The sequence below is a fragment of the Haliotis asinina genome, chromosome 9, assembly GCF_037392515.1.
Source record: "Haliotis asinina isolate JCU_RB_2024 chromosome 9, JCU_Hal_asi_v2, whole genome shotgun sequence".
Classification (NCBI taxonomy): Eukaryota; Metazoa; Mollusca; class Gastropoda; order Lepetellida; family Haliotidae; genus Haliotis; species Haliotis asinina.
The window spans coordinates 24,743,229-24,767,706 of record NC_090288.1 but is presented as its reverse complement, the minus strand read 5'-3'; the positions used below and the strand labels follow the sequence as shown (position 1 = coordinate 24,767,706).

Genomic DNA, 24,478 nt, shown 5'->3' with positions numbered 1-24,478 from the left:
ACAGGAGGTTCTTGACAGGGCTGTGGTACCTCATTTTGAGAACCATCCTCTGGCAACGAGACCCATATTTATGGACGACAATGCTAGACCTCACAGGGCGCATGCTGTAAATGATTTTTTGCGGCAAAATGCAATTGACAGAATTCCATGGCCTGCCATGAGCCCTGACCTCAACCCCATTGAACATTTGTGGGACTTTATTGGCCGTCGTGTGAGGCAGAGAGACCCACCAGTCCATAATCTCAACGAATTGACGGCTGCCCTGCATGAGGAGTGGAACAGGATCCCCCAGAATCAGATCCGGAGACTCATCCAAGGAATGAGGAGGCGTCTGGAATCGGTGGTGCGTGCGCAGGGAGGACACACTAGATATTGATGAAAGTCGGTGTGCAGACTCTCAGATGACTGTTCTTTCTTTCCATGTGACATTTGTGTTAATACACCTGACAACAACGTCTGTGGATGAATAGTAAATTGTGTCCATTTTTTCATGAATTTAAGACAGTTTTAAGAATTTGGATTTCGTTGCAATAAAGCAAAGTCTTGATACTTTTTCCCTTTAAGTTGTTTGTCAGAGATCGTCTGTTGAATAAAAAAGTGTCAAACTATATCAACCCGGCATATTTTGATTGTCAGAACACTTCAAAGTTGCTCCAATAGAAAAAATTGGGGTGTTGCTTGATTAATTTCCAGGTGTATATATTGCTGGGATATTGCTGCAGGTGGTGCAAAACCATACTCACAAAATGATGCGAAGTTTATTAACAAGTATGCAATGGTTATAAATAGAGGCTCTTAAAGTAAGCGTGATATGTTGATTAACATACAAGATTTATATTTCAGCTCAGAGTAATTATATAAAGACTGAACGCAAGTTCCTGTCTTCATTTATCACGGAGATTAAACCTTCGATCCCGGTGGTGCCATTTCTAAAATAGTTTAGCATTTATATCTTCACCTCACCACATGAACTGGTTATTTTGCGATGTAAAGAGAACATTATGCCTATAGGACACTGTATTTAATCTTTTGTTAAAAATCCAAGCCAAGTATTTTATGTATTATACTATACTACCATATTATTCATTAAAGAATCAAGTCTAGATCTTTCTTTTTCTTGAAAACTAGTTCGTTTGAAATAGAATAGTTCACATTTTTTTTACTATTTTGTCCGCATGTTTTTGCAAAGTCTGTTTTAACTGGTAACAGTTGAAGGAATAACTCATCACCTCCTGTGCACCGTTGCTAAATTATGATGAGACAGAGCCCAGCTCTAATAACGCAGTCTGGTTCCCGGAGTATACTGCGCTTGAGTTTCATACAAACTCCGTACAGTGATGTTTCTTCCCTTTGTGATGTCCGGGTGAAGTGTATCACGAGTCCGTGGATGCCTACCCGAAAGGTATACATAGTGACAGGATTAGAAACAAGTGTTCGACAATATGACGCGACATTATTAGCCCCTGCCTTCGACTGTCTTGCAGCACAGTGGACAATGTCACACTTCACCTTCATGCTATGAACAGAGACTATATATAACGGTATACGGTGTGGTCTTGTTATGAATGACTAGAATGAATGTCTTGTGGCAGATCTTTAGTTGCTCTGCTTTCACTGGTGATATGAAGAGGATAACGCAGTTTCTACACAGCCTGTCGACTTGTGTGTTAAGAAGACTGCATGTACGACCCATGACAGTGGCAGCGGCAACAGCACCTGTTACTTGCTCCTCATGGTCGCAGTACCGAACTCTTCACCATCAGCTGGGGGACCAGTCGAAGATAATTCAAGGAAGAACTTCAAGAAGTTTTAATTCATCAGTGTGGGGTACTGACGAGAGTAAGCATGTTAGTTTGTGATTGTAGTTTTCAGTTGAAAGGGAAAGAATTCCGTAACCCCTTCTTTTTACATAGTTAATTTAAAATGTAAAATATTCCAACACAGAAATGAGTTTAATGATTATGTTTTAATAAAATTCCAGCTCAAGTTTATTGAATGTATATTTAGGGTGAGGTATGCATGTCAGTGTGTAATTCTGGTATTTACTGGAGAATAGGGCTAGCTTTAACAATGATGATGACAAGTGAATGTTATACTCAGCAACACCAACAAGCCACCATGCCCCCACAGGCCAAGATCTACGTCTACAATCAGGATCTCCATGGATAATGTTTAGTGAGCAGACATTGTAGCAGGCATGAAAAGTCTTTGACTGTGGTGGAAACTGGAATTGAAGTCATGGATATCCTGACTGACGTTTGGGTGCCCAGTCCTCCTAAACAAAGAGGATAACCAACCCTGGCCAGCAAGCTAAGGCCATCATCTGTGGGACAACTGTCTGACAAAAGGAAACTCTAAAAAGTCTTCTACTAGCTCCCTTACCCTTTTCCTTTATGTTATTTCATTGGTTGAAATGTAGGGCTGAGTCGAGTCCAAATTTTCTATGTCGGTACCCCACCCTGTATTACCCTATGCAGCTGGGTACTCATTAAATACATTTATTCCTGACAGCAAATTTGTATAGAATATATTCATAAGTTCTTTTCAGTTCGCCCATACTAGCCAAACTTACAAAATGCGTGGAACTGTTATCCTGATGCCGCTCTCAAGGCAACACATTACTTGTCCATGGCAGGTGATGTCATGTGCTAGATGACGTCGCAACATTTATAAATATGAGTGCTACACATGCAACTTCCTCTTTCTAATTTTGGCTGCTACATTCCCTTTGGTTATCAGTATCCCTAGCAGCCTAGTTTGCTTTACTTTCATAAGCTAGACTAACATGTCACATACATGTTACGCATGGAAGTTTTGGTGTGTGGGATTAATCTGAAGGCATGGAAACATGAACTTTGTTCCTAGCGACTTTCCAAACACTGTCTCTGCAATGGGAGCTCCTCTTTGATGGCAACAGATCGTTGGTCCTTCTATGCCATAGTGGCGGGTGTTAGGACCCTCAGGGCCACCTCCCGACTGCCCAGGACCTCCAGATTCTTCCCGGACATCATTGATGTCCACTGGGGTTGAGATCAGCCTGGGATCCAGGACGTCAGCTTCAACAGACCACCACAGGTTTGGAGTCAACAGCCCATATAAAACTGTTTTTGGCCACACACCTGGCGGGTGAACCTGAACATTTCTACAGGACTGATAGGACAGGAGTCAGGCTGTCCCAGTGGGACACTGATCCTTTGGTCACGTGGGCCAACCTGCCTATGGGTCAGGTCCTGTCTGACTCTGCGTTGGGTGCCAGCCAGAGTATGACTGCCACAGGTCTCAGCCAGGACACTCATGCTCCCACAGCAACTTCTGAAGCAGGTTCTGTCCTCTCTAGGCGGTCCTCATACTAAAGGGGGATAGCAGAACGTGTTTAGTGTGATAGCAACCCCTAGCAACTGGAAGCTTCCCCCAGGCCCCCTCAGTTCCAAAAGACCCAATCCAACCATGCAGGCCTTGATGGTAATGGTAGGATTACTCCAAGGGTACGGGCATGGTCCAATGGATGTCGACTTGCACCCTGATGACTCCTCGTCCGTGGACTCAATCATCCTGTACAAGGAGGAGTCTCACCCTAGGGTAAGACCCACTTCTACCTATCCAGGGCAGTCGGGAAAGACCTAATGGGACTAATCTGACTATCCCTAGGGTTCCACTGATTTCCTTGGAAGTCATCTTGTATCTCTTTTGGCTCCTAAGTGGGACCTTTCTGGTGGACACACCTCCCTTGCAAGCATGGATGATGGCTCTGACTGCATTGTCTCCCCTGTCACGCTTGCAAGAGCGCCTCATGGCAGGTCTCCTGCTAAGGTGAGACGCATCTTTGGCTGTTTGCACCTACAATGAACAGACAAGGGCACAGTTTAGGTGTGCCCCCTTTCAGAGCCGGCAGCTTTTCAGTGTGGGTCTCCTTGACAGAATGCAACAGCTGGTGGGCAGGCAGAAGGACAACGCGCTTTACACCTATCAGCCACCATCTCTTTCTGTGGTGAAGTTGACTGTGCTTCCTCTCCAAACTGCTGCTGCATCCAGTCTGACAGATGTCAAAGGACGCCGACCAAATTGGAAAAGGGGAAAATGCAGTCCTCCAACAGAGCCACTCAAGGATAAATGGTTCACAAGCCATTCTTGACTCCCTCGGCCAAAGAGACAGGTTGTTGGAGCTCCACAGGGAACCTCCAATGCTGGTGTCCAGACAGGACACGGTTCCCACTTACGCCTGCATATAAGGGGCAGAATTTTTCTATAGCTGACAGGTTGTCACACTTCCTACCAGCATGGGAAGAGGACAAACTAAGCCCTTGAGTACATTTCGTACTAAGGGGTTGGATATTGCATCCAGTTGATTTAGCATCAGTTGTGACACAGTTTGTAGCAGTCGTGAGTTGTTGTCCCACGTTGACTTGTAGCAGTTAGATGTTTACTGCAGAACCTTGTCAAGTTCGCATCAGTGTGATACAGTTTGTAGCAGTCGTGATTTGTTGTATCACATTGAGTTGTAGTAGTTAGTTGCTTACTGCAGAGTCTGGTCGGGTTGGCATTATAAGTGACATGCAGAATTTGCGAGATGTTGATGCATGTTCCTGTTTTGTAGCATTCAAGTTGGCACCAGATGTGACTCTGGAATATTATCTGTGAGACATTGTGGCAGATTGGTGCATTTGCAGTGAACTCTCTTTACTGCAGAATTTAGTCATGTTGGCATTAGATTTGGGAAGTGTGTACTGACTTGCTTCAGTGTGATTTTTTCGTGCTACTCATAATGTAAAACATTAACGTTCCTATAAGTGCAATTATCTATACTGTGTTATTATAGTAAATATTCTTTGTTAAAGCTATTTTGTGTTCAGTTAAGTTCAGTCCTTAACCACACAACAAAGAGTGGAAAGAACCTGGGTCAGTAGTATGAGCTGGGCCATGAGAGTTTCCATATAACTCCTTTTAAAAATACATAACACAAAGTCCCTTGATGACCAGACTCGTCCTATTACAGTAACAGCACACAAGTTGTGCTAGAAGACTTTCTACCCTGGGTGAAATTGGCAGGACAGAGCTACATTTCCCTCGAGATGTGATTCAGCTTGTCCATAAGTCATTGGTTAGCACAAGACTTCCTGTCTCAGACCATATGTATGCCGTTACTCCCAATGACACTGTCGCAGTCGCTGTTAGAGGGGCTGGGGGCTTATCTTGGCACCCTACAGGCCGACGGTCAGTGGGAACAGAACCTTCGCAGTCTTCACATCAATATTCGCCTCACTTGGCAAACAAAGTGATTCTTCTTCGTACTGACAACGCTACGGTTGCATGTATATTAACAAGGTGGGGGCAGGACACACTCTTCCGAACTGTCAGAGAACATTCATAGTTCTCAACAAAAAGAGAGCTCAAGGGTCACTTCATCACTCAGCACCTTCAGGGAAAGATAGATGTAATGGCTGACGCCCGGAGCAGAAGGGGCAAGGTGGTTCAGACAGAATGGACACTACACTTTTTGGTGGTGAAAGGGGTATTTATCCCCTTGCAGTAACACTGAATTTATCTTTCTGTTAACTGCAATGTTGATATTTCTGAGAGTTTGGAATATTTTTTCTCCCGCAGCTTTGAGTATATGGTGCCATAGTTACAGAGTTTTGTGTTTGTAATAATGTTATACGGGTTGCTTTTATGGTTACATTATGCTCTTAGTGCCATAAATGTCATTTGCCCTTAATGGGGATTGAAGAAGAAAAGTTCTGTATGTACTTCACGGAATGGAAGTCCACAAGTAATGACCACACCGACCATCTTGAAGATTTACAAGCCAAGAGAGAGTGAATTTTCTTTCTTGTTTATTGTGCACTGACGTTTCCTATGGTCTAGGGGAGGCAACTCCTTTCATGATATGCCTTGTAAGTATTTTATTAAAACAGGAATTACTATTGAATTCCATCTATTAGTCACATGATCATAATGGGTCCGGGTATCGAGATGGGTACCCCCTTCCAAATCTTTATCCTGGGTAGCCAGGTTACCTGTCCCAGCCCTATTGAAAGACTCAATAAAAATTAAGGAGTGGGTATTTGTGATTTCATTTGTGATGTTTAGATGCCAAGTTTGATATGGGCTTACCTACAAGCCTTGGTGATATAGAGGAGAATGGTGCAGTATTGGAAGACATCATGTACAGTAGCAGTCAATGAAATAAGGCCTGTGCAACCACCCACGACAAGTTAGATTTCTGACAGATGGTCTAACTTGGTAGTTATCATGTTCCAAAATGTCTGAGTAGTTTCCTTTGGATTGTCTTGTCTGGTTTAATCCATTTTAGGCCTGTAACCAGAGCTCCAGATAAGTTCCAGACAGTTGGGTATTTAATCCAATAATCAAGCAATTGGGTATTTACTCCCATGTCTGTTTATATATGAGTAATTGCATTTTTTGAGGAGTAACAAGCATTTTGTATACTCCCACTAGTTACAAGAATTGAGGCTTGTACACAGATTTTCTTATCCTTATTGTGTACTTAACTCTTCTAAATATATAAATATAAATGCATCTCAACAGACTAAAAGTGTTTAGTAATTGTCATATTGCCATGCATTGAACAGCCACTTCTAAATACTCAACATGGAAGTGATGTGGCTTTTAGTGTAAACTCCAGACAGTGGCTGTGGCTATAAAGTATATGTATATAAAGGCATTGCCTACCATTTGCTAATGCTGTTGTAGAGTTTGTGCACCACGGCGAATGATACGCAAGCCAATTTATTTAACTGAGCGATGTACGTAAAGTATTATAGACCTATTGGTTTTTAAGTGATTCTTATGTGTTTTTAGTACTCCTAGATTTCTAATCAATTGAGCAAATGTGATTTATATTGAGTAAAATGCGGAAATATGTGCCTTAGGAACTTTCTAGGGAAGTCTCCATTTCTGCAGGTAGCATAAGACATGGATGATGTCATAGGATTCCTAAAGGACTTAGACACTCGATGATAACTTGCTAAAACAAAATACCAGTATTCAAGACTGTCTTGCAAGAAAACAAGTGAATAAGAAAATACCTATTTCTGATCTTTTATCAGTGAGATTAACATAGTATTAGAATGTATTATTTTGATCGGTTTTTTTTGTTCAGTGCCACTCTCTGCAATATTCCAGCTATATGGTGACTGTTTGTAAGTAATTGAGTCTGGACCAGATAATCCAGCAATCAACAGCATGAGCATCAATCTACACAATTTGGATATGCTGACATGTGTGAACCAAGTCAGCGAGTCTGACTACCCAATCCACTTACGACAAGCATGGGTTGCTGAAGACAAATGCTAACCCGAATGTTGACATGTCAGTTCGAGACAATGTCCTCAGTATTGGATATTGTAGTGATCGGTTTGAGCTGTTTCAGGTGGATCCCCCATGGACCACAGTGTTGATGAGTACCAGTATGTGTGTGACATCAGTAATATCCCTGTCAGTGGTCACCGGGTGCTCGTCATACAGCCAGGTCTGTACGTTATCCATCAAATTGAAATTAAAGGTTTTTCAAATGTGCCTTAGGGGCACTGTCATGATAATTTAAGTGTGCCATTTCATTTTTAGGTATGCCATAAATTCATGGCCTAATAAAATGAACTTCAAAACATTACATGACCTGAAGCAAATGTAAAAGTTCTAATTATAACATTCACTATAAATCATGAGTAATAAAACAATGCTAGGTATGTAGTTTTGTTTATTCACTGACTTCAAACTTTGAAAAGACAAAGATCATTAGCTGGCTGGCTGGCTGACCTGTACACATTATCATCAGCCATTGTTCACAGTGTCACTTTATGGTGACACTGAAAGATAGTAATGGTGAAAACATTCTTTAATGCACTTTTGCAAACAAATCAAGTGTGCCATAGCATGCAGATACTAATAATTTTGATCCCTGAGAGGTCAAACATCTCACTATGTTTTTCTTCTGTTTTTGACTTATTCAACTTATATTATTTAACCTATTATATCCCAAATTATCAAAAGTACTGTAGATCCTGAAAACAATTCTATATGTTCCATGAAATGTGAAATTGCCTGAAATATCAGAGTTTAGTCACATCCATTTTTATGTGTATTGCTGGAGTAAAGGCGTGTCTTGTGAGATGCAGTTTAGGCGAGGGATTGTCTGTTCCATCAACTACTTCATTTTCAATACTCCACATTGAAACTGGCTGTATTAACTAGCTTTATTTCACTTGATTTGGGTTAAAAGTGTGTGTTTATGTATCAGTGTCGGCAAGATCGGGTGATTGTGACCTGTGTCAACTTCAGTCATCTAGGGCACTGAGTCTGATGTTTCTTTGGGAGATATTTCTCTGAACCTATTTGTTAACTTAGATTGCACAAACCAATTTCAACCTACATCTGTGCAGTCTTGGCAGTGGGAAATCATAATAAGAGTACAAGATGAATAGCTTAGTAACTTACAGTTTTTCACCAGAAAACTATTTCACTATGTATAATGGTGTGATGAAGTAGACCCAGATGGACTCCTTAGTCATTGTCTGGATCCACTGGAGAAAAAACCTGTTTGTCAAAAGTGTAAGTGTTGTGACATTTCTTTTTGTTATGTTGTTTTCAGAGATGAAAATCAAAACTGAAAAATCTTCTGTGCAGCTAAAATTGGAAGAAACATGTGCCTTGATAAAAACTCTGCCTTGCTGGCATGTTGTTGGAAAGGTGAGAAGAGTTCCAAGTGAACTAATATCATGGTGGGTGAAGTTAATGTTCAGTATATGGGCCAGGCTGAAAATACCTGTTCAGCATATTCCCTAGAATATCAAGACCTAACTTCAAATGAATGTTGTCTGCGGCAATGTCTTTTTAAGTACAGGCTATGATATCATTTCTTGAACATTACCCATGTATCATCGTAGAAACACTATGCAACAGGAATGTGTTTTTTTTAAATAATATATTATTTTTGAAAGGCTTGTCTGATTTTGATCCAGGTACAACAGTTAAACTTTTTCTCATTTTTGTTTTTTGTTTCTCATGTTGTTATATATTTTTATCCCCCTGGCATGTAATGCGAGGGTATATAGTCGACGCCTCGTTCGTCCGTCCGTAATCATTTTGTTTCCGGAGCATAACTCAGAAACCATTCAATATTTTTAGACCAGAGTTGATAGATATGCTAATCTCAGCCTATGGGTGCTATTTGCTATTTACAGATTTTTGGCATTTATATTTTTTTTGTTTTTCCATGGAACATTTTGGTGTTAGTCTTATGGTGGGGTGGGCTTCGTTTCCGAAGCAGAACTCAAAACCAGTTCAATGTTTTTCTGCAAAACTTGGTAGATATATCAATCAGAACCTATAGTGGTGCCTTTTGCTATGTACAGGTTTTTGTGATTTATTATTTTCTCGGTTTCCATGGAAACGTTTCAGACATAGTCTCAAAAGTGAGAGGTGTGTTTTGTTCAATATGTTTCTGCAAAACTTTGTAGATATATCAGTCAGAATCTGAAGTGGCTATGTACAGCTTTTTGTGATTTATTATTTTCTCGGTTTCATGGAAACATTTCGGACATAGTCTCAAAATGGCGGGATGGGCTTAGTTTCGGGAGCAGAACTCAAAAGCCGTTCAATATTTTTCTACAAAACTTGGTAGATATATCAATCTAATCCTATAGTGGTGCCTTTTGGTATTTACAGGTTTTTCTGATATATTATTTTCTTGGTTTCCATGGAAATGTTTCGGACATAGTCTCAAAAGTGAGAGATGTGTTTCGTTTCTGGAGCAGAACTCAAAAACCGTTCAATATATTTCTGCAAAACTTGGTAGATATATCAGTCAGAACCTAGAGTGGTGCCTTTTGCTATTTGCAGGTTTTTGTGATTTATAATTTCCTGGGTTTCCATGGAAACAATTCGGACTTCGTCTCAAAATGGAGGATCTTGAAGTGGTACCTATCTGTTTACAGATATATGACAGTTATATTTTTCTTGATTTACATGGAAACAATTCGAACTGTAAAAAGACACTAAGTAAATGTCAGATGATTTGTCCTTTCAAATATGTGGGGGCCAGGGGGATATGTCATCTTCTGATGACTCTTGTTTCATTTTGTTTGACATCATAAGAAATTTCCCCCAAAAGTTCAACTATTTTATCCCCAACATTCATAAGGCTGTCAAAGATATGTCTGTTATAATGGCTGTAAGAAGATCCATGACAAACTGGAAAGCAGAACTTTGATAGAGAGTTTTAGACAACTCATTTTCCTTTTGTTCTCATTTATTTTATGTTGTTATTAGAAGTAGACTTCTTTCACTGACTCATCATTCCTGGTTACTGAAGAGTTGCTGTATATGGTGATTGCTTGTCTCAGTTGTCCATGTCCCTAATGTACAACTTAAGTGCAACTGAGTATTTTGTTGCATGAACTAGATATATACTGAGATCAACAGCCCCACACAGAGAAATAGTAGTGTATGATCGTTCATAACTATGTGATATTCTTCAAGTAAAAGCCTTTGAGAATAACATTGATGTGTTCTAAAATGGACTGCATTCCAAATAATCAATGTCAGTGATAATCACTTTTCTTCACTTTTGAACCCCAAATCAATAAAAAAATTTATTTGTCCAGTGATTCATCGTTGTTCAAATCACAGGATCATTTTGAAATTTCAACAGACAGCACTAATTGCTAGCACTGTTCCTACTAGACAACAGCAAGGACTGTCTCTCATGGCTGTCTCTTTCCTGACCACACTCTGACTCACTTGACCAGCCTGGTGACCAGTAATAGCGACAACAGTGCTGTAGTTATCGGTGTGGACATGCTCACCCCTGTCCAGCTGAACACACTGCAGACACTGTGGGGAGTCCCCGTATTTGACAGGTACCATCACTTTCAAACTTAGAACTTTGACATGTGAATTATCCATATCGTCTGTACATGAACCATGTTGAATGTACAGCTGTACTCTGTGTTGTAGTCAGCTGAAACATTTTATTATCAATGAAGAGATGTGTAATTCGATGTACATGATGCATGTTTTGTGAAATCTTTGCTAACATAGCTTTCAGTGAATTTTTAATTCATGACGATTGACCTTTGTCATGTATTTTAACTGTGTAAAAGCAAGTGCAATCACATTCTGAAATCTTTTGTGAAGGTTCATGATATATGAATTTGAAACTTTGTGAAATTCTGCACAATCTCAGTCAGTGTGTCTTGCAAAGTGTGCGCTGAGGTTAATAACCTAAGGTTATAGTTTATTAATTTTGCTTTGTTAGCCAAAGATAAGCTATTGCTGCTATATGATTTCATACACCATAAGTGTGTGTGGTATGGAAGATAACATATGACACTTCATGTGTGATGATTAGGGATTATGTAGGGCCATAAGCGTTTGTGGTATGGAAGATAAAGTATGACACTTCATGTGTTTTGATTAAGGATTATGTAGGGCCATAAGTGTGTGTGGTATGGAAGATAATATATGACACTTCATGTGTGATGATTAGGGATTATGTAGGGCCTAGTGCATTACCTACATCTAATGGAATGAAATTATGAGGGTGTTTGGAAGAATGAATGAGTGAGTTTGATTTTATGCAACTTTCAGCAATATTCCAGCTACATAACAGCAAGGGACTTGAGAAATGCGACTGACACATTGTAACCATGTGGGAAATCAAACCTGGGTCTTTGGTGTGATGAGCAGACGCTTTAGCCACTAGGCTACCCCACTCCCCCAGAAATATTGGAAGAGCCACTAAGCTTTTTTATTTTTTCTTCAGTGTGAATGCCTCTCAGATGTTTTCTTTAACTTCTAGGTATACAGTTGTGCTGCAAATTCTTAAAGATCATGCCAGAACATATGAAGCAAAACTGCAGGTGGCCATGGCAGAAATACCTCACCTCAGGTACCTCATTTGTCACATTGTGTGCATAAGTACATCCAGCTGTTGATATAATTACATGATGAAGTAGATGTTGTTGAGATGTGATCAGCTGAGTGTATGCAAGGTGTATGGGGAGAAGTGATCAGTCATATTCAAATTATTGTTTATGTTGGAAATGCCTGTGTAGGTGCCGACTTCCAGGGGTAACTGAACAACCCAAGCTCAGGCTGACAGGAGGAGGAACCAGGGACGCTTGGCTCCGGAACTCTCAAAGACTTCTACAGGTAAACACATCCTTTGTGCTGTCACATCACTCCCAGAGGTAATCACATCCTTTGTCCTGTCGCTCACTCCTAGAGCTGATCGCATCCTTTGTCCTGTCACATCACTCCAGGAGGTGATCACATCCTTTGTCCTGTCATAACCAAGTGGTTGGTTGACATGTTTCCAGTTGCGGAGATTGATGCTCATGATGTTCATCTCTCTACTGTCTGGTCCAGAATCGATCATTCACAGACCGCCGCCATATACGGTGCATTTGAGTTAGACACTGACCGATGAATTGCAAATTTAATCATTGTTCCAAAGAAGTTGTTTAAGAAACTATCATCATTGAAAATGCAAAGGTTGTTATCTGTCACGGCAGTGTGAAACTGCTGAAACGGAGAAGCCAGTCATGCCCGGGAACATCTCAAAATCTATTCTGGGAGACCTGTTGGTTCCTTGTCTGTCAGGACTTAAAGGGATGACAAGTGGTGCCACAGTTGCCTGTTGTAAGTCATCCTGAGACCAGTAAAGTTGTTCAATGACATTAGCTACCTTGTTGGCATAGTTTTCAGAAATTTCAGTTGCTAAAGGGTTCCTTGACCAAAACATCTTCAACACATAATCTAAAACTTGTGATTGATGTAGCAACATTTCCTTTGACAATACCCCCATACCATTTCAGTGACATTAAAGGTCACAGTGATAGGGTGGACGTCGTAGAATATCGTGGCTCTCACTTTTTATGTAAGTGTCAACTTTGTAGGAAGATTCACCTTTGTGGGTTTTTATGAACTCATATAGCTGAGGGTTGGTTGCTTTTGAAGACCATGCAATCTGAAATTTGTCGAGCCATGATATCATATCACCTTTTCGACTGTTTGATGTTGGGGTTTTACTGTCAGGGTATGGGGCATTGTCCATTATAATAAAAGCAACCAGCATGGAGAATGATTAATCTCTCTCCTTTCCCTAGAGTCCGCTTTCTACGTGCCCCCATATCACCTCCATCGGGTACCCACTAACTGCTTTTGAAAGTTGTCCAAAGGTTTTAATTTGTGTGATTTTGACAGTTTCATGTCATGATTCAACTACATTTTTCATCAGATGTGTATCCCGTGCAGGATGAGATAGTGGGTGTTCCATTTCACCCTGCCGCGACAGATAACAACTTTTGCATTTTCAGTGATAATAGTTTCTTAAACAACTTTTTATCCCCCCTCCATATAATGCGGGGGGATATAGTCGACGCCTCGTCTGCCCGTCCATCTGTCCGTAATCATTTTGTTTCTGGAGCATAACTCAGAAACTGTTCAATATTTTTAGACCAAAATCGATAGATATAGTAATCTCAGCCTATGGTTGTGCCTTTTGCTATTTACAGATTTTTGGCATTTATATTTTTTTTGTTTATTGAACACGGAACATTTTGGTGTTAGTCTTATGGTGGGGTGGGCTTCGTTTCCGGAGCAGAACTCAAAAGCCGTTCAATATTTTTCTGCAAAACTTGGTATATATATCAGTCAGAAGCTGAAGTGGTGCCTTTTGCTATGTACAGGTTTTTGTGATTTATTATTTTCTCGGTTTCCATGGAAACGTTTCAGACATAGTCTCAAAATGGAGGGATGGGCTTTGTTTCCGGAGCACAACTCAAAAACCATTCAATATCTTTCTGCAAAACTTGATAGATATATCAACCTGAACCTAGACTGGTGCCTTTTGACATTTACAGCTTTTTGAGATTTATTATTTTCTTGGTTTCCATGGAAATGTTTCAGACGTAGTCTCAAAAATGAGAGGTGTGTTTTGTTTCCAGAGCAGAACTCCAGAACCGCTCGATATTTTTCTACAAAACTTGGTAAATAGTCAGAAGCTGAAGTGATGCCTTTTGCTATGTACAGGATTTTGTGAATTATTATTTTCTTGGTTTCCATGGAAACGTTTCGGACCTATTCTGAAAAGTGAAAGGTCTGTTTTGTTTCCAGAGCAGAACTCAAAAACTTCTTTATATCAGTTAGTAAAACTTCTAGATATGTGTGGCAGACCCCAAAGTGGTGCCTTTTGGTTTTTAAAGGTTTTTGTGATGTATTATTTTCTTGGTTTCCATGGAAACTTTTCGGACTTATTCTCAAAGTGGAGGGGTGGGCTTTGTTCCCAGAGCACAACTCGAAAACCATTTCATATCTTTCAACAGGTCTTGCCAGATATATGAGATAGGTCTTGAAATTGTGACTCTGCTGGTTAGAGGTATATGGCATTTATAATTTTCATGAATTCCAAGGGAACAATTCAAACTTAGTCTAAAAAAACAATGAGTAACTCTCAGATTGTTTGTCCTTTCAAACATGTCGGGGCTGGGGGGATATGTCATCTTCTGATGTTTGGAAAATTGTCAAATATCAGAGAGCAGGTGAGTATCAGTTGTGATCAGGATGTCATCTGCTGTACAGCTGAGAAATGAGTGTCATCTGTTGTACAAATGTGATCATGGTGTCATCTGCTGTACAAATGTGATCATGGTGTCATCTGCTGTACAAATGTGATCATGGTGTCATCTGCTGTACAGTTGTGATGAGGGTGTCATCTGCTGTACAAATGTGATCATGGTGTCATCTGCTGTACAAATGTGATCATGGTGTCATCTGCTGTACAGATGTGATCATGGTGTCATCTGCTGTACAGTTGTGATGAGGGTGTCATCTGCTGTACAGATGTGATCAGAATGTCATCTGCTGTACAGATGTGATGAGGGTGTCATCTGCTGTACAGTTGTGGTCAGGGTGTCATCTGCTGTACAGATGTGATGAGGGTGTCATCTGCTGTACAAATGTGATCAGAATGTCATCTGCTGTACAGATGTGATCATGGTGTCATCTGCTGTACAGTTGTGATGAGGGTGTCATCTGCTGTACAAATGTGATCATGGTGTCATCTGCTGTACAGTTGTGATGAGGGTGTCATCTGCTGTACAAATGTGATCAGAATGTCATCTGCTGTACAAATGTGATCATGGTGTCATCTGCTGTACAAATGTGATCAGGATGTCATCTGCTGTACAGTTGTGGTCAGGGTGTCATCTGCTGTACAGTTGTGATGAGGGTGTCATCTGCTGTACAAATGTGATCAGGATGTCATCTGCTGTACAGTTGTGATGAGGGTGTCATCTGCTGTACAAATGTGATCAGAATGTCATCTGCTGTACAAATGTGATCATGGTGTCATCTGCTGTACAGATGTGATCAGGATGTCATCTGCTGTACAGTTGTGATGAGGGTGTCATCTGCTGTACAAATGTGATCAGAATGTCATCTGCTGTACAGTTGTGGTCAGGGTGTCATCTGCTGTACAAATGTGATCAGAATGTCATCTGCTGTACAAATGTGATCAGGGTGTCATCTGCTGTACAAATGTGATCAGGATGTCATCTGCTGTACAGTTGTGGTCAGGGTGTCATCTGCTGTACAAATGTGATCAGAATGTCATCTGCTGTACAAATGTGATCAGGATGTCATCTGCTGTACAGATGTGATGAGGGTGTCATCTGCTGTACAGATGTGATCATGGTGTCATCTGCTGTACAGATGTGATCATGGTGTCATCTGCTGTACAGTTGTGATGAGGGTGTCATCTGCTGTACAGATGTGATCATGGTGTCATCTGCTGTACAGATGTGATCATGGTGTCATCTGCTGTACAGTTGTGATGAGGGTGTCATCTGTTGTACAGATGTGATCAGAATGTCATCTGCTGTACAGATGTGATCATGGTGTCATCTGCTGTACAGTTGTGATGAGGGTGTCATCTGCTGTACAGATGTGATCATGGTGTCATCTGCTGTACAGATGTGATCATGGTGTCATCTGCTGTACAGTTGTGATGAGGATATCATCTGCTGTACAAATGTGATCAGAATGTCATCTGCTGTACAGATGTGATCATGGTGTCATCTGCTGTACAGTTGTGATGAGGGTGTCATCTGCTGTACAGATGTGATCATGGTGTCATCTGCTGTACAGATGTGATCATGGTGTCATCTGCTGTACAGTTGTGATGAGGGTGTCATCTGCTGTACAGATGTGATCATAGTGTCATCTGCTGTACAATTGTGATCACGGTGTCATCTGCTGTACAGTTGTGATCAGGATGTCATCTGCTGTACAAATGTGGTCAGAATGTCATCTGCTGTACAGTTGTGATGAGGGTGTCATCTGCTGTGCAGATGTGATCATGGTGTCATCTGCTGTACAGATGTGATCATGGTGTCATCTGCTGTACAAATGTGATCAGGATGTCATCTGCTGTACAAATGTGATCAGAATGTCATCTGCTGTACAGTTGTGATGAGGGTGTCATCTGCTGTACAGATGTGATCATGGTGTCATCTGCTGTACAGATGTGATCATGGTGTCATCTGCTGTACAGTTGTGATGAGGGTGTCATCTGCTGTACAGATGTGATCATGGTGTCATCTGCTGTACAGATGTGATCATGGTGTCATCTGCTGTACAGTTGTGATCACGGTGTCATCTGCTGTACAGTTGTGATCAGGATGTCATCTGCTGTACAGATGTGATCAGGGTGTCATCTGCTGTACAGATGTGATCAGGGTGTCATCTGCTGTACAGTTGTGGTCAGGGTGTCATCTGCTGTACAGATGTGATGAGGGTGTCATCTGCTGTGCAGTTGTGATCAGGGTGTCATCTGCTGTGCAGTTGTGATATGAGAGTCATCTGCTGTACAGTTGAGATATGAGTGTCATCTGCTGTACAGTTGAGATATGAGTGTCATCTGCAGTACAGTTGAGATATGGGTGTCATCTGCTGTACAGATGTGATCATGGTGTCATCTGCTGTACAGATGTGATCATGGTGTCATCTGCTGTACAGTTGTGATGAGGGTGTCATCTGCTGTACAGATGTGATCATGGTGTCATCTGCTGTACAGATGTGATCATGGTGTCATCTGCTGTACAGTTGTGATCACGGTGTCATCTGCTGTACAGTTGTGATCAGGATGTCATCTGCTGTACAGATGTGATCAGGGTGTCATCTGCTGTACAGATGTGATCAGGGTGTCATCTGCTGTACAGTTGTGGTCAGGGTGTCATCTGCTGTACAGATGTGATGAGGGTGTCATCTGCTGTGCAGTTGTGATCAGGGTGTCATCTGCTGTGCAGTTGTGATATGAGAGTCATCTGCTGTACAGTTGAGATATGAGTGTCATCTGCTGTACAGTTGAGATATGAGTGTCATCTGCAGTACAGTTGAGATATGGGTGTCATCTGCAGTACAGTTGTGATGAGGGTGTCAACTGCTGTAAGTTGCCATATGGGTGTTATCTGCTGTACAGATAGACTCTCCTGGACAGGTGACCCGTTAAGGTCCCAGGGTAGAATAGGCCTTCAGCAACCCATGCTTGTCAAAAAAGGTGACTGTGCTCATTGTAAGAGATCCAGATTCGATTATTTACAGACCGCCGCCATATAGCTGGAATATTGCTGAGTGCGGCGTAAAACTAAACTCACTCGCTCACTCCTGGACAGGTGTTGATATTTTCCTACTATACAGGAGCGGGAGCTGAAGCTACGCACAGCACTGAGGCAAGTGAAAAACCAACGAAGTTTGGTTCGTAAGAAGAGACAAAAGAAGAACATCCCAACAGTTGCAGTGGTTGGATACACTAATTCAGGTAGGTTGTCATTGTAAGAATGTCAAGGTGTTATTTGTCTTTATATAGCAGTAATACTCTGACAGCACCTGTCACTGTACAAGCTGGTACAAGTAAGGTAAGCATATATGACTGCCACATATCACTCCAGTCTCACATTAGTCAGATCTTGGCACTCACTACCACGAAAGAACTATCTGAGGGCATCCCACTGTAGGCCATGCCAGAAAGACTTTTTTCCAACTTTGATGTAGCTATGAAATTGTCGATATTAGCCATCTGAACAGCAGTTGTATGAGACTGAATGATACAGACTTCAAACAAACATTAACAGTGGGGAGTTGTCTCCCTTTGTATATGGGCTGCTGCTTGTGCAGTGTGTTGATGTTCAGAAATGTTTATCTTGATGTGTTATGGATTGTAGTTATTTTTTCCCATATTTCCATGATTCACAGGTTGTGTGAAGATTGTTGGGAGCTTGTTGTTTTAGGACCTGGTTCTGCGTGTGTTACCTGATCATGTTTTACTGTAACTTCAAAGGATTTGTCAATAAATGAAATGTGTTGATGGTTTTATTGTAGTTATTAACTTGGTGGTTGGCAACCACAGTCAAAGTCAGCTTAGTCTCAGTATTGTTCGTTTGTTACACCTCCCTACTCAGTCTAACAAACCCTAGTAAGAGGTCGCGTCAGATAACCTTTGAGCAACCTATGACCATCCAGGCAAACACAAGACTACTGAACAGATTTAATGTCTCTGTCATACATTCAGATATGATTGTTGTTTATAAGAACAGCTTTTCTGTTCTTTGATTTTAGTTGACTACTTGGTTAGAATTGTTTAAATGATTATCAAAATGTCAAAAAATGTTGCAAATGACTGAAATGTTCAAGGAAGAGATGATCCAGAGTGAAAGGTGAATAACACAACAACTTGAGCAGCTGTGCTGTGATACTGATTTAGTAACACATTATATGGTAGATAGAGGATAATAAACAACTTTCTGTGTAATACCATTTTTAATAAATGAGTTAAAAATTTCATGAGTTTAATAAAAATGGTATTTCACGGAAGCTAGTTTAGTATTCTGTTTATTACTGTCCAACACAAATTGATAGAAACTGTGGATGCACTTGATAGAGTCTGAGGACTGACAGCTTTCCGTGAGTAAAGTACCACCGCCACAGCACCATGAACATTGTGAACTTGTGTAATGAAATATACATTGTGATGTCAAAACTGTGAATCATTAAGACATCTGACATGTGACGGTATTACACTTGTGTAATGAAATATACATAGTGATGTCAAAACTGTGAATCATTAAGACATCTGACATGTGATGGTATTACACTTGTGTAATGAAATATACATAGTGATGTCAAAACTGTGAATCATTAAGACATCTGACATGTGACGGTATTACACTTGTGTAATGAAATATACATTGTGATGTCAAAACTGTGAATCATTAAGACATCTGACATGTGACGGTATTACACTTGTGTAATGAAATATACATTGTGATGTCAAAACTGTGAATCATTAAGACATCTGACATGTGACGGTAGTACACTGGTGTAATGAAATATACATAGTGATGTCAAAACTGTGAATCATTAAGACATCTGACATGTGATGGTATTACACTTGTGTAATGAAATATACATAGTGATGTCAAAACTGTGAATCATTAAGACATCTGACATGTGACGGTATTACACTTGTGTAATGAAATATACATTTTGATGTCAAAACTGTGAATCATTAAGACATCTGACATGTGACGGTATTACACTTGTGTAATGAAATATACATATTGATGTCAAAACTGTGAATCATAAGACATCTGACATGTGACGGTATTACACTTGTGTAATGAAATCTACATAGTGATGTCAAAACTGTGAATCATTAAGACATCTGACATGTGACGGTATTACACTTGTGTAATGAAATATACATTGTGATGTCAAAACTGTGAATCATTAAGACATCTGACATGTGACGGTATTACACTTGTGTAATGAAATATACATTGTGATGTCAAAACTGTGAATCATTAAGACATCTGACATGTGACGGTATTACACTTGTGTAATGAAATATACATAGTGATGTCAAAACTGTGAATCATTAAGACATCTGACATGTGACGGTATTACACTTGTGTAATGAAATATACATAGTGATGTCAAAACTGTGAATCATTAAGACATCTGACATGTGACGGTATTACACTTGTGTAATGAAATATACATTGTGATGTCAAAACTGTGAATCATTAAGACATCTGACATGTGACGGTATTACACTTGTGTAATGAAATATACGTTGTGATGTCAAAACTGTGAATCATTAAGACATCTGACATGTGACGGTATTACACTTGTGTAATGAAATATACATAGTGATGTCAAAACTGTGAATCATTAAGACATCTGACATGTGACGGTATTACACTTGTGTAATGAAATATACATAGTGATGTCAAAACTGTGAATCATTCTGACATCTGACATGTGACGGTATTACACTTGTGTAATGAAATATACATTGTGATGTCAAAACTGTGAATCATTAAGACATCTGACATGTGACGGTATTACACTTGTGTAATGAAATATACATAGTGATGTCAAAACTGTGAATCATTAAGACATCTGACATGTGACGGTATTACACTTGTGTAATGAAATATACATAGTGATGTCAAAACTGTGAATCATTAAGACATCTGACATGTGACGGTATTACACTTGTGTAATGAAATATACATTGTGATGTCAAAACTGTGAATCATTAAGACATCTGACATGTGACGGTATTACACTTGTGTAATGAAATATACATTGTGATGTCAAAACTGTGAATCATTAAGACATCTGACATGTGACGGTATTACACTTGTGTAATGAAATATACATAGTGATGTCAAAACTGTGAATCATTAAGACATCTGACATCTGATGGTATTACACTTGTGTAATGAAATATACATAGTGATGTCAAAACTGTGAATCATTAAGACATCTGACATGTGACGGTATTACACTTGTGTAATGAAATATACATTGTGATGCCAAAACTGTGAATCATTAAGACATCTGACATGTGACGGTATTACACTTGTGTAATGAAATATACATAGTGATGTCAAAACTGTGAATCATTAAGACATCTGACATGTGACGGTATTACACTTGTGTAATGAAATATACATTGTGATGTCAAAACTGTGAATCATTAAGACATCTGACATGTGACGGTATTACACTTGTGTAATGAAATATACATTGTGATGTCAAAACTGTGAATCATTAAGACATCTGACATGTGACGGTATTACACTTGTGTAATGAAATATACATTGTGATGTCAAAACTGTGAATCATTAAGACATCTGACATGTGACGGTATTACACTTGTGTAATGAAATATACATAGTGATGTCAAAACTGTGAATCATTAAGACATCTGACATGTGATGGTATTACACTTGTGTAATGAAATATACATAGTGATGTCAAAACTGTGAATCATTAAGACATCTGACATGTGACGGTATTACACTAGTGTAATGAAATATACATAGTGATGTCAAAACTGTGAATCATTAAGACATCTGACATGTGACGGTATTACACTAGTGTAATGAAATATACATAGTGATGTCAAAACTGTGAATCATTAAGACATCTGACATGTGACGGTATTACACTTGTGTAATGAAATATACATTTTGATGTCAAAACTGTGAATCATTAAGACATCTGACATGTGACGGTATTACACTTGTGTAATGAAATATACATATTGATGTCAAAACTGTGAATCATTAAGACATCTGACATCTGATGGTATTACACTTGTGTAATGAAATATACATTGTGATGTCAAAACTGTGAATCATTAAGACATCTGACATGTGATGGTATTATACTTGTGTAATGAAATATACATAGTGATGTCAAAACTGTGAATCATTAAGACATCTGACATGTGATGAGTAGTATAGGGAATGACAGTTCTAAAACACTTTCAAGAAAAGTCTCTACAAAGCCTTATTTACTAAATAAGGCTTTGGTTGGGCCCTTAGCTCTTGCTACTATTACCCCTACTACTTAACGTGTGTTGGAGGTAACACTGTGCCGTACGGTACGATCAATAATTCTTCTCTTACAAAACCCCTACCCGGCCCATCCCTCAAGTAGTACAAGTTAGGTTCGTCGGCTTTCATATCCACTTTATCTATGTTGTAAGTTTTGACTGACCATATAGGATCGGTGGCTCGCTTACGGCTATCACCCTCGTGTTCCCCCGGCTGGCATAGATACCTCACTAGGGCCCTATCTGGTGTCTGTTTCTCCTTCCCACGCAATGGAGCGGCCGACTCTGCAACTATTGATTTTAGTTTGATAGCGTCTGCCGGTTTCTTACCGGTGAGACGGGTGACTTCATGGTTGATTGCCGACACCACCTTGGGTAACCTCGTGACCCATTCAGTCGATCGTTTTCCAGGGTGGCCATCTCCCTAGCATACTGATAGCCGAACAAGCGCTCAGCCAAAGTCCTATTAAATCTCTCAACTATGGCTTGGCTGCGATGGGCTCCGGCCGTGCCACGCCTGAATTTGTATCGTGTTTGGCTAGCAGTTGTGACACGGCACCCATGAACTCCCGTCCGGGGTCAACTTGCAGCTCTGTGGGCCACGTCAGCGGACTGCGTTTGTATATGCGTTCGAATCCTCTGGCTACCTGGGCCGAATCTTTCGTGGTCAAGGGTTCGGCTTCCTTGTAACGACTGGCTACGTCCACTACGGTTAAGGCATACTTGTACCTCTTGTCGTGGGGTAGGAACAGTAGGTCTGCCTGGTGAACGCTATTAGGTATGTTAATACCGAACCTCCTTCTAGGCACGTAGCGTGGTGCCGGCAAATAGATCTGCCACAGGGCTTGTTTTTCAAGCCACGCTTTGGCTTCCTCCGGGGGTACTCGCGCTATTTTAGCTAGCTTATCTACTGCGCTAGCTCCTTTCCAGTACCCACGCGGGCTGTAGTAAATAGCCTCAAATTTTTTCATGTCCATACGCGTATGTGTTTATCCCATCAATAGCTATCCAACGTTTCGTGTCCATAGGCGACAGGGACGTCTTGTTTATAGTCAATCCGTATATCTTATGTCCATCACTTCTAAGTGTGTTCATTTTATGCCTAAAGGTACGGGTCTTGAACAGGGCTTCCTTGAATCTGGCGTGTTTGATGTGTTGTTTCACCACATACTTCTTAACCCCCTTAGCCTTCCGGATCTCACTATTGTCGGCTTTCAGTATGGAGTACATCTTAGGTCTCAAACCTATGTACTCGGCTATGGGCGTGCCAGCACACTCGTCCTTCATCTTACCTAGGACCTTTTTATTTACCGTACTGTGTATGGCATGGGTCTTAGGGTAGTCGCTGGTGTCGTATAAATCGAGGTGTTTTTTCATGTCCTCGTACACGTCCTCGGTTCGAATCTCCATCAGCAGGGAATCCGTGTCAGTGTACAGCACTTCACACCTGTCACCGTACTGTTTCTTGAGCTCGTTGTAGTAAAAGTCGTACATCAGGTGTTTTGATAAATCGAGGATGCTCATCCCCACGTAAACAGGCCGGTTGAATTTTATGTGGCTTTTCTTCATGTGTAGGGCAACCAGGTTGTCTGTGAATATCTTACTACGGTTGAATGCCGGACTGGCTATCAATCTCCTGAGCTTGTCTTCCTCACTCGACCGAACCAGCTTCACGGTCACGCGTTTCCTCAGGTTCTCCATAGTCTTACCAAACACCGAGTTGTTCATGAGCTTGTAGAGATTTTTCTCAAAATCACTGGTGGCTTTTTTTCGTAGGTCTGTGTTCACTGTGTTGCGATAGTGAACGATGTACTTGGTCTTATTCATTAAGTTAGGCACGAGTTTTTCAACGTCTGTCACACGCCCACCTAACAAGTTATGTTGGTACTCAGACATCCAGTCTGGGTTAACCCTCATACGTTCGGGGGCCAGGGGGTAGCTGTTGTGCGATGTGTGTAATTCCTTGGTATACTCTAAGTCAACCTTGAGGATATAACCTTTGTTCGAATCTGGTGCAACCCCCATAACATCAACGTGGGGTACCCATTCGAATCCCCCTGTAGGTAGATACTGGCTCATGGCCCAGCCGTACAGGTTGTTTGCGTCGAGGTAGAGAATGTGATTGGTTGGCTTGTTAGGATCGTAACCTTTCACGTATTGATTATTTGCTTTCGCGTATCGTTTGGATGCCATGGAAATCCCACCTCGCAAGCCTTTCTCAATGAATAGGTGCATGTCGTAATCTGTGAGCAATTCCAAATTAACTCCGGTCTTTTTAAGCAAGGCGTCCCACGACAGACCTGGGCTGGTGTAATACCATGCGGGGTCGAGTTTATACTGCTTGAAACACGTCCGCCTAAACGTCTCAAACACGTCGGCTAACAGCAGTACATCTGTCCTCAAGTACAGGTCGTGATAATCACCCAGGTTCTTACAACCCAGTTTATTCCATACGTTAGTCGCGTGCGAGTAATCATCTCGTGAGACGGACGCCTCATTCAGCTTGCTATAAAAGCAGTCAATAGGGGGTAGTCTGGTCTCGGTGAACTT

General features: G+C 40.7%; 1 protein-coding gene across 2 annotated transcripts in view; it reads left to right on the top strand.

Annotated features, from left to right (window-relative positions):
• Nucleotides 1-1,295: 1,295 nt before the first annotated feature.
• LOC137296276 (putative GTP-binding protein 6) overlaps nucleotides 1,296-24,478 on the top strand; it is a 62,946-nt gene continuing 39,763 nt past the window's right edge. The window contains exons 1-7 of one of the 2 annotated variants that reach the window (XM_067828029.1): nucleotides 1,296-1,839; nucleotides 7,391-7,489; nucleotides 8,609-8,706; nucleotides 10,702-10,877; nucleotides 11,819-11,908; nucleotides 12,075-12,171; nucleotides 17,719-17,839. In XM_067828029.1, the coding sequence (XP_067684130.1) occupies nucleotides 1,566-1,839; nucleotides 7,391-7,489; nucleotides 8,609-8,706; nucleotides 10,702-10,877; nucleotides 11,819-11,908; nucleotides 12,075-12,171; nucleotides 17,719-17,839 (955 nt within the window). In that variant the 5' untranslated portion in view covers nucleotides 1,296-1,565. The remainder of the gene's footprint in view (nucleotides 1,840-7,390; nucleotides 7,490-8,608; nucleotides 8,707-10,701; nucleotides 10,878-11,818; nucleotides 11,909-12,074; nucleotides 12,172-17,718; nucleotides 17,840-24,478) is intronic. The other variant, XM_067828030.1, reaches the window with a different exon arrangement.